General features: G+C 40.0%; 1 protein-coding gene across 2 annotated transcripts in view; it reads right to left on the bottom strand.

Annotated features, from left to right (window-relative positions):
* The window catches only part of LOC149129225 (uncharacterized), a 121,203-nt gene extending 111,908 nt beyond the window's left edge, over positions 1–9,295 (bottom strand). Inside the window, exons 1-2 of one of the 2 annotated variants that reach the window (XM_089346693.1) lie at positions 9,076–9,295; positions 8,877–8,991 (exon numbers count right to left, since the gene is read on the bottom strand). In XM_089346693.1, coding sequence (XP_089202819.1) covers positions 8,877–8,991; positions 9,076–9,095 — 135 coding nt within the window. In that variant the 5' untranslated portion in view covers positions 9,096–9,295. The remainder of the gene's footprint in view (positions 1–8,876; positions 8,992–9,075) is intronic. The other variant, XM_089346692.1, reaches the window with a different exon arrangement.
* Positions 9,296–12,204: the final 2,909 nt, after the last annotated feature.

Raw genomic sequence — 12,204 nt, 5'->3', positions numbered from 1 at the left:
CAATCCAGTCACAGCAGACACTCCAGCTGTGACCATCTTGCCTTTCCCCTAAAATTTTGTTTATACAATGTAACTATTTCTAAAATGGGAGCCATTTCAGGGAGATTTGGCTGCTATTTCTCCCAGCTCTAGCTACCATGTAGATGCCTCCCACATTGGTCCATACATAAGAGAGGAGTAGGGTGTGATTTGAGGGAGATTTAGCTGCTATTTCTAATAATGTAGTTAGTAGTGGCGGATCTCCCTCATTGGTTTGTGGTGGAAAGTGGTGGTGGTGAAAGTAGGAGTTGCAGCTTAGGTGATAGTAGCAGTGGTTATGAAGTGAGTAGCGAGTAGGGCGGTGGCAGTGGTGGTGGTGGTGGTGGTGGTAGTTCTGGTGGCAATTTTGTGATGGTATATGTTGCAGCACTTGTAGTGGTGTTGGTAGTGGTGGCTGAGGTGGTAGTGGTGGTGGTGGTGGTGTTGTGATATATGGGTTTTTTTTTTTTTTAGGAAGTCTTCCAGGCTGTGTGTGTATTGACTAACATGTATGTGGGAATTAATGTCATTGCATGTCACTATACATGTATGCATGTACTGTGTGTGTATGCATGAATGCAAGATATATATAGGTATGTGTATGAATGTGTGTGTGTGTGTGTGTACATGTGAATGTATGAGTAACTCTATATATGTATCTGTGTATGCTTGTAGGAATGCAATGTATGTATATAAGTGTGTGAGTGTGTTTGTGTATGCGTCTATGTACGTATAAATATATTTCATTAAATAATCAATGAAAGACAAAGAAAACAACATTGACACCAAACAGGGACAACACCCCACCACCACCGCCGCCACCACCAACAACAACAACAAAAACAACAAGGACAGTAAAAGTGTGTGTACATGTTTGCACTCAAAGTGCATCATCTGTTTGCAACTGGTGGCCACCCCAAATGCCAATGATTGTATTGTTATGGAAATCTGTGGGTGTGTGTGATTGTTTAGCCCTAGGCCAACCCTGATACGGCTGTTCAATGAACAAAGGCGTTCCACTCACGACCAACCTGTGGATTTAAAGTAAACGTACAGGGCTACATTATATCAGGTCGTTAAGAATGAAATGATCCGATTTTGAACTGAAAGTTTATTTTACTTTATCTCAACGAAAAGCAATGCAGTTAATCAAAGAATGCACCTAAATCATCAACACAATTTTGCCATTTTATCAATAACTTATTTATGCTGGTAGCAAAGAATTCTGGAAAGCAACATATAAGTATATGCATATATACACACATACATGTACATGCCTACTTATATATGTATATATATACATGCATATATTGGTACAGGGCATCAAAGAAATGTGAACAAAAAGAGAACCGAGAACATAAAAAAATCACAAACAATGAACAAAGAAAGAAACAAATAGAGAAACGAAACAGGCAACATAAAGAACATTCCCTTCATCAGTTGCCCCCTGTTTTATATACTCCGCATTTCAAAGGCAGGGACCAGATGAGACTTCGTTAAAACAGTCCTTCCCGCAGAAGGTTAAAGTGGTAACAAAGACAGAACAACAAGAACAAAACAGTAAAAACAAACGGTGAGGACTGTTGAGACTTAACGAGCTGATGTGGTGAACGCTGGAGTAACGAGCTTTGAGAAGAGACAGGTAAAAGCACAAGGACTTGCATGGCTTCCAATTAACAGCCAGGGACCCTCACCAATTGGGAAGGATACTACGTAAAATGAGAGACCACTTGAGACCTGCAGCAAAACAAACTTTCGAAAGTCGACGGGGCCAACTTCCAGTCTCAATCTTGCTGAAGAGGACCATCTTTGGGAACTGGCTACTTGGTATCTGAATCACATGGCCAACCCAGTAGAATAGGCTTCCTTCCAGTTTCCATCTACAAAATTCATGTCTAAGGCATTGATTGGTCTGACAGTATAGTATAAAAGACTTAGCCAAGGTACCACACAGTGGGACTGAACCCAAAACCAACTGGCTACAAAGGGGTCTTCCTGACCACACAGCTTTGCCTTCTTGTAATAAATTTTTCGACGAATGTAAAAGAATCCCTTTTTTTGGGAAATGGTGGATTTCGAAGCACAAACGTGAAGCTAATAAATAGAAACATGGAAACTATTTGGAGAGTAAAAATCAAAGAGGCTGCCAGTGAGACTCAAACCCACATCTTTGAACATGACAGATGTTCTACCATTGGACCAAAGCATTTTAGAAACTGATTTGTTTTTTTTGGGGGGTCCAAAATAGTTTTCTCAACTCAGTATTTACAAGGCCTTATTTATAGCTTCCTCTGTGTACTTCAAGACACTTCGAGGAAAAAAAAGCCGTGTATGAGGGGAGAGGGTGTGAGGGAGTGAATATATCTATGTATATATATATATATATACGAGATTATATCATGCATACGTGTGTGTATATATATATATATGCACCACCCACGTCAACACGACAACAGTGAAATGTTATATCCCCCACCCCCACCCCCATTGCACCCCCCTCCTCTCTCTTGGGTGTCCTAAGAAAATAGTCTGCTGTTTTACTTCCTTCACATAGAGCCTCTTGGGGGCGATTCATTGTGTTCTACTTAACACCACCACCACCACCACCACAACCATCGCATTCACCATCATCATCATCATCATCACTGTCACCAGCATTACTGCTATCATCGTCATGACCACCACCACTACTACTACCACCATCATTGTCATCATCATCATCATCACCACTACCACCACTACTACCACTATCATCACCATCATCATCATCAAAAATTGGTGAGTAACTTTTATGTGGTACCTTACTTTACAAGAAATAGCAGCTAACTCTCCCTGAAATCACTGCTTAGCTGTCTTAAAGTTGGAAAGACCCATTAAATTATATATTCCAAGATACACTAGGGCTGAATTAAAACCAAACAAAATCAAGATAATCATAGTTGTAACACCCACCATCATAGGTCTACTGGATCAGTATTGCCCTAGGGTTAAACAACATGGCAGACCCTCTTATCATGCTCAAGGTCACAGTCAACACACAAAAACAAGGAACTACATTCACACAACGTTGCAGGACCCTCCCTGAATTGGCTGTATCTCTACTACGTAATCCCTTAAGTATTCAGGGACAGTTCTGCAGCCCTTCCCCTTAACAATGATTGCCCTATACACCACCACCACCACACCACCACCACAAGAATCTCCTGGGATATTCAAATACTTTCCTCATCTAAAATATAAGAGAGTAAGGTGTGGTTCGAGGAAGATTTGGCTGCTACTTCTAACAGGTGTAGCCACCATGCAGAGGTCTCCATCATTGGCTCATACATACATACATATATATATATATATATATATATACATATTTAAAAATTTAAGGAATGGAGAAAACGCATGTTATAATTGCATACTTTATTCCTACATATGTTTCAAAGGATTACAACCTGTGTGATCCATAGGGATCTGTGATATTAAAATTGTAACCTTCTCTTCAGGGAATGCATGGGAATCATCTTAAACGTAAGACTTTATGACCGATTATGAAAACAATAGATGGATAAGGTTATGACTTGATTCATTTGAAAAAAACCGTTAGAGAATTGGACGCTACCGGATAGTGGGTTGGACAACACATACATATAACTGTGTGAAAACATACATGCATACATAAAGACATATACATATATATACACATATATATACACATATATATATATATATATATATATATACACACACACACGTATACACGCATACGTCCACATTTACACATATGCACATACGTACCCAAGCCTATACAAATATACCCATATGTGTGCATGTCCCCATACACATATATACATATATATATATACACATGTATAAATAGAAATAGACACATACATATACTCATACATATACATCTACGCCTATAACCGAATAAACAGATACGCATATACATATACATACATGTATACAAACACATACGTAAACACACGCATGCACGTACATACATACATACATACATACATACATACAAATACATATATATAAAAGAAAAAGAACTCAAGTGTTTTCATATATACATACATACACATACACATACATATATATATATATATATATATATATATACACATATACATACATATATATACACACAAACACACATACACGCATACATACATATATACACACATACATACAGATATATGTACATACATACAGAACCTAATAACTCATACATATGGATTTATACAAATACATACACAATTATATATACATATACATAAATATGTACACATATACACACATATATACTTACAAACATACGTACACACACCCACACAAGTATACATATATACATACATACACACAGATACACTCACACACACACATGTGTATACACCCATACATAAAAACATGGTATATAGCAGCAAAACACACACACACACACACACACACACACTCAGACATGCACACACAAGGAGACAGAGGTACATACATACATATACACACATATACATAAAAACACACACAAACACAGGAATATGCAGAATACATACATGCATGCATGTATGCATACACACCCATACATACATATATACATATGCACACACACACAGACATACATACACACACATGCACGCATACATACACACACACTGAGACACACACATGCATAAATAACGGACAGAGTCAAGACTATTGATAAGTTTGCAAGACGCAACGAAAGTTTTAGGAAAATAAAAATAAGAAATAAGTGGAAATGTTACCGGTGAGTGTTAAATTTGAAGGCACAATAAGAAAATGACTCTCCCCAGACACAACAGAAGATGCTTCAACACACGAAATGACATAAAATAAGTCTTGGGAACCAAATCCAAAAAAACGAAATATATATATATAATTATATGTATGTATATATATATATATATATATATTTATACACACATATGTATTTATTGTGTGTGTGTCATCATCATCATCATTTAGCATCCATTGTCCATGCTGGTATGGGTTGGATGGTTTGACTGGGTTGGCACACTGGAAGGCTGCACCAGGCTCCTCTCTGATTTGGCATGGTTTTCTATAGCTGGATGCCCTTACATGCCAATTTGTACTGTACCAGTATCTGCCACAACTGCGGTTTTGCTCAGCTTGATGGGTCTTCTCAGTCATTGCCTCCATGAGGCCCAACACTTGAAAGGGACTCAGTCACTTTGCCTCCATGCAACCCATGTATATATATTATATATATACAACAAATCCATTTCAGCACAATCTTCTTTGTTTGCATGAGCCCTTCTTCTAACAAGCACCAGGATTGGGATTTTCTGCTGTTGTGTGGGAGCCTGATTGGTGAAATCAACTGAAATACTTCTCTAATATTGTAATGTACTAACATATGTGCATGGGCACCACATAAAAAGGAACTCAGTTCACTCTGTAAAGTGGCTGGCATTAGTTAGGAAGGGCATTCAGTCATAGAAACCATACAAAACAGACAGTAGAGCTGCTCTGAAGAGTGCAGGGTTACATAATTGGACTGTTATCTAACAACCTATTAAGCCCCAAGTGCAAAACCGACTGGTAAGGATGGCCACAATGGATACATAGTACTATAATACTGTACACTTCAATCAATATATATATGTATGTATATATATACACACGCTTTCCCAAGGTGCTATGCAGTGGGACTGAACTTGAAGCCATGAGATTACAAAATTAGTTTCTTTCCCACACAGCCATGTCTCTGTCTGTATGATAAATTTATTAAGTTTTCTTTTTTGTATATCACTACCTTAAGAATATAAAGGGTTGCTATTTTTAGTACAGTGCCTATAGAAGAGCTTCAAGTAGATAGTGGAGAACTGTTCCACCCCAGTCCAATATCACAGGACCATATGTATATTGTGTCTACAGTGAATCTGTTTATGACACAGATGGGGGTTTGCCTTATTGAAATTAGCTTTAAAAAAAAAAAGGGTGGGGTTTTTCTCTCAAAGTATTCTGTTTCCCTATTTTTATTCACAACCCATGGGTGATTTATCTGAAACTCCTCTTTTCACCCTCCTTCAAAACTTTTTTTCACAACAAATCCAGATAAAATTGTAATCTACTCCATTTGTAAACAATTTTATCTTCAAATATTCATGTTTGTTGCATGCAGCTATGAGGAAACAAAGTTACGGTGTTGGGGTACACTTCTGTTGGACATTAATACAACCTTGAAACATGTATCTCACAGTGAATTAAGACTGAATTGTGAAGTTGAAATCTTCAATTATAAAAGCCTCTTGAAAAGCACATGATAATTAAAATACATTAAAAGAGACCGACAGAAGTACTAGGCTTGCAAAGAATAAGTCCCGGGGTCCATTTCTTTGACTAAATGGTGGTGCTCCAGCATGGCCACAATCAAAATGATTGAAACAAGTAAAAGAATATATTGCTAAGGCATTGAGATCCAAATAACCTGGTGTGAAACTGAAAATACACCAGAATGACACATTAGTCAAGTAGGGAGCAGTAATAAGAAAAGGAATGACAAAGGAAGGAGCAATCATCCTAGAAAGTTCAGAAGATGATCGTTTATTCCTTTCTCATCTCTTCTCTTCTACATACATGTACACACACACACACACACACACACACACACACACACACACACACACACATGCACAAACACACATATAACTACAGACACATGCAAATTTAGGGATTGGAACAGGTGAAAATCCCAGTAACATATGTCTCCCAGCTAGCAGAACCTTATTCTCTTGAGATATTTTGACAACAATGTAACCTTCATTTAACTAAGGTGTATTCACCCTTATCAGTAGCTAGTGGAGTACCCCTCGTTAGGCTAATTACTATTTCTGAGGTTCTGCTGGTGATTTTATCTCCTCTGTTCCCTAATTTTCGAAAACATTTACAATCTTCTTTGACAATAAACCACTAATGTTCTTCAAAGTTGCTTTTTATACTTTCTACTATGGACTGCTTGAAGCTTACTCACTTCCTACACCTTGATCCTGAGATCTTGCACTTAAATATATACACACATATATATTTACATATATCAATATCTCTCTATCTATCAATCTAATACAACAGCAAGACTCTCATCGGCAAGACTATTTAAGCAGGAGAATTAAGACATTCGCTCTCTTTCTTCTTTCCCATTTCCTCTCACGCTTTTACATAGTGTTGGTGTATTTGTTGATTGTGTGAGGAGGGGTCGACTGTCTTGTGCTTTCTCTCCGCCTTAAGCAGGATCAGCAATGCCAACAGTAAGGAACATGTTCTATTCAGACCTTAGGGGGTCCGAATTGTCCTCTTCGGAGGAGTGGCTCGTATGAGCAGTTGATAGAATGGACAAGTGTTTAAGGAAGAAGAAAGATTTGCTGAAGTGACAGAAGTCACAAAAAAGGAGGTGGACCTGACAAACATGGAGAAATATGAGAAGATGGCACGTAGGATCGGTGGTGATGCTAAGTTGTCCCTACTCCAGAAAGTATTGGAAAATATGGGTAAGAAAACAGTAAATATATAAGGTGTACTCAGTGGAAGAAAGGAAAATTGAAAACGTTGAGGCAGAGGAAGCAGATTTGGAACAATTGTGGTTCAAGAAGGCAGGAAAGGCAAAAGAATATGCTGTAACCACAGTAACCTACATATCTTGGAAGAAGGACTTCCAGGATTAGGGTGGAGAGAATCCCACCAGAAACAGATGTGGCTTGGGTTGTGGCGGCTGTTCTTCTCGGAAGTAAAGAAGAAATAGCCGTCCTGCAGGCCACGAAAACAGAAAATTCTGTATGGAAAGAGCAAACATTGGACCTGATCATATTGGGTATTGGCAGAACCACTGAAAATATGGTGGAAACGGTGACCATTGGAGACGTAGTGTTGAGAGTGGGGGTGGGGGTGGAGGGCAGAACCCCTGGTTGCTTTAAATGTGGCTAAAAAAGGCCTCTGCAGAAGCAGAGAAGTCAGGAAGAAGTTAGAAAGGGGCCGGAGAAGGTGCAACAGGAAGAAAAGAGAAACAAAGAACAGTGGATGGTAGCTGAAGGAAGAGGAAGAAAGGACAGATTGAATTAGAACCCCAAGCCATACACCCCGTCCCACCCCACCTTCTCAGCCCCCCCCCCCTCCACCCATTCCCCTCCGATACAAAGCAAGTGAAAAAAAAACAAATACAAAAAAACACAAGGCTCAACAGGCTCCCCCCCTCCCACTGGAAATTGTTTCGCGCGTGTTTGAAAGGCGTAGACCAAGAAGGGATCCAGAAGAGAACAAAATGGAGGACCGCAAGATTTGTGCATGTCGATGGATGGACAAAACACTCAGGTGTCCGAAAGCCAAAAAGACGACGAAATATTGAGATTCAGGAGGGGTTATAAGTGTTGGAAGGTGAAATGTGATTTAAAGACGATATCAGACAATATAAAGTACGACGAACTGACCCAGAGATACTCCACAGCCATTACAAGCCTTCAATTCCATTACAACTTTCTCTCTCTCTCTCTCTCTCTCTCTCGAGCTATAGAAAGACAAATACACACGTTATATACCTACAGACATCTATATAAACACACATGTAATAATAAACTGACACGTTTCCGAAGAAACCTTTCACTAAAAAACACATTTTCGAAGGTGAGGGGCGTGACTGCATCCGCACCCTTTTTCTTTAAACATGTTTTATAAATGACATTTGGCAGAAATACGTTTGAAAACAATAATAAACGAATGCTGAAATTATAAAAATTAGTAGTAACGAAGTCTGAACAAAAGCAAAAGCATGTTAGTGTTTTGTTTTGTCTTTTTTGAAACAAGCGAAAGCCAATTAAAAGGAAATCTCTTTGCCTTACCTTGTTCGAAAATGTCTGCGATTCAGCAGAAGACATCAGCTGTGAAATGGTTTTGGCTTCTTTTGCGATTTCTGGCGCAGAATTTTTCAGCGAATAACTTGTATTTTTCGATTTTCTGGAGATAGAAGGACAGAATAAAGGTGAATTTTGTGGTTTATGCTTTGTCGGGTGTTGAACGAGAGAAATGTTTGAAATTTACCCCTTTTTTTTCCCACACATTCGAATTCACCGCCATTAATATGCGCACACACCTGCTATTGCGCACGCGCACGCGAGTCGTGACTAGTCGATCCTACAATAACAATCTATTGCCAATGCATGTATGCACAAAACATGCAGGACGGTTTGTTTTGGTTTTTTTGAACAAAGTAAATAAAACACATTGTAAACAAAACGCAAACACCCTCATACATGTTTTGTGCGTGGCGCACGCGCGCTAGGTAGTCGTAGGATCCACTAGTCACGTCTCGCATGCGCGGATGCGCGCCCTGGATCCAATCTTCTTGAATCGTACCTTGATATAATGTTTTCATTTCAAAATAAAACCAACAAAAATAATCTCCCATAATCTTTACCTCCGCTGATTTTTACATACCCCGATGACCGATCTAAGAAATTTGGGGAACGATTTACCGTCTGGTGAATGGAACCGAGTATATGCAGATTCCAATAGCTTGCCAAATTGTCAGTCATAAATTTTCTGCAAGAACGTTTTGTCTGATAACATTCTCCAACATCTCTGCACTCCTATCGGGTAGACGTTGAAGAAATCCTTTTTCTGGTTGTGGTGTCATAACATCCAACAACCCAAGTTTTGCGACACATTCGTCGTCCATTGTTCTTCTTTTTGAAGAACAAACTTTCATGGAACTCCACTCTATGGTCCGGACCAGCAATTGGAGTTTTGTCCGGCACCAGTTTTTTGCCAAACAAACATCTCTACAGAACTGGTGCCACTGAACGGCAGTTCTTATATCAATGCAATTTATTCTTGCAGATATCGTGACAGTTAATTCGAGAATGAAAAATAAAATTAAACACTAAATAAAAAAATAAAAATTCCATATAATGGCAGCTTGGAGTTTTCTCCAAAGGTTCCTTTCCTGATGGAAAGAGGAATTGTATCTTTTTTACTTTTAGCTCACTTTCTTTTGACAAAATCCCGTCAATAGAACGACAAGAATTTTGAAAATTCATTGAACAGCCATGCTACATGGCAGTGAAACATGGGCTGTGACTGCTGAGGACATGCGTAAGCTCGCAAGGAATGAAGCCAGTATGCTCCGCTGGATGTGTAATGTCAGTGTGCATACCCGTCAGGGTGTAAGTATCTTGAGACAAAAGCTGAACATAAGAAGCATTAGTTGTGGTGTGCAAGAGAGACGATTGCGCTGGTATGGACATGTGGTGAGAATGGATGAGGATAGCTGCGTGAAAAAGTGCCACACCCTAACAGTTGAGGGAACCCGTGGAAGAGGTAGGCCCAGGAAGACCTGGGCTGAGGTGGTGAGGCAAGACCTTCGAACATTGGGCCTCACCGAGGCGATGACTACTGACCGAGACCTTTGGAAATGTGCTGTGCGTGAGAAGACCCGGCAAGCCAAGTGAGATCGCTGCCAGTGCCCCTGGACTGGCTCTTGTGCGGGTGGCACATAAAAGACACCATTTTGAGCGTGGCCGTTGCCAGAACCGCCTGACTGGCCTTCGTGCAGGTGACACGTAAAAGCACCCACTACACTCTCTGAGTGGTTGGCGTTAGGAAGGGCATCCAGCTGTAGAAACTCTGCCAAATTAGATTGGAGCCTGGTGTTGCCATCCGGTTTTACCAGTCCTCAGTCAAATCGTCCAACCCATGCTAGCATGGAAAGCGGACGTTAAACGATGGTGATGATAATGATGATGTATGAGCCAATGAAGGAGGCCTCTACATGGTAGCTAGACCTGCTAGAAATAGCAACCAAATCTCCCTCAAAATCACACCCTACTCTCTTATCTATGTATATATGTATGTATGAGCTAATGAGGGAGGCCTCTACATGGTAGCTGGACCTGCTAGAAATAGCAGCCAAATCTCCCTCAAATCACACCCTACACTCTTACCTATGTATATATGTATGTATGAGCTAATGAGGGAGGCCTCTACATGGTAGCTGGACCTGCTAGAAATAGCAGCCAAATCTCCCTCAAATCACACCCTACTCTCTTATCTATGTATATATGTAAGTATGAGCCAATGAGGGAGGCCTCTACATGGTAGCTGGACCTGCTAGAAATAGCAGCCAAATCTCCCTCAAATCACACCCTACACTCTTACCTATGTATATATGTATGTATGAGCCAATGAGGGAGACCTCTACATGGTAGCTGGACCTGCTAGAAATAGCAGCCAAATCTCCCTCAAATCACACCGTACTCTCTTATCTATATATATATGTATGTATGTATGTATGAGCCAATGAGGGAGACCACTACATGGTGGCTAGACTCAGGATATGCTGCGTCATGTGGTTCTGGATTTGTTAATGACAGGATGGTCATGGCTGTGATACTTTTGATCATGGATTTTGCTCAATCTGGACTAACCTGAGGTTAAACAACACCAACAACAACAGCCACCACACTCCCCCCTTAATCCTTCAGCATCCTCACAACATCAGAAAAGAGGATGGTGTTCAACCACATTCCCATCTGGCAAACAAAACACTTCACAACCACTTGAAGACAGAACCACAGCGCAGAATGAGGGCAAACCAAAGTGTCAAGTGATCCAACACCATCTAAAAATGCTGTTGGTCAATTAGGATTGTTCCGATCACTGGAACAGCCTGCTCGTGAAATTAACAAGCAAGTGGCTAAGTGCACCACAGACATTTTTTACTGTTTTCTATATGCTTCAGCCATTTGACTGTAGTCATGCTGGAGCATCGCCTTAAAGGGTGTTAGTCGAAGAAATCAACCTCAGAACTTATTCTATCGCTTTCTTTTGTTGAACCACTAGGTTACAGGGACACAAACACACCAGCATTGGCTGTCAAGGAATGGTGGGGACAAACACAAAGACACACATATATGTGATGGGCTTCTTCCAGTTTCTTTCTACCAAATCCACTCACAAGGATTTGCTTAACCTGAGACTATAGTAGAAGACAAGGTGCGACTGACATGCATACGATAGATGTAGTTCTCAGGGAAATCCAACACAGAACACAGAACATGATAAGCTGGTCCACTGAATTACAGGTATGACTCATTTCTGCCAGCTGAGTGAGCTGAAGTAAAGTGTGGGAACCAAACCCACACCCTTACGATTATGAGCTGAATCTCCTAA

Source organism: Octopus bimaculoides, unplaced genomic scaffold (genome assembly GCF_046866305.1).
Source record: "Octopus bimaculoides isolate indiv1 unplaced genomic scaffold, ASM4686630v1 contig97, whole genome shotgun sequence".
NCBI lineage: Eukaryota > Metazoa > Mollusca > Cephalopoda > Octopoda > Octopodidae > Octopus > Octopus bimaculoides.
The sequence above is the reverse complement of the archived record's forward strand: the minus strand, read 5'-3'. Positions and strand labels throughout refer to the sequence as shown.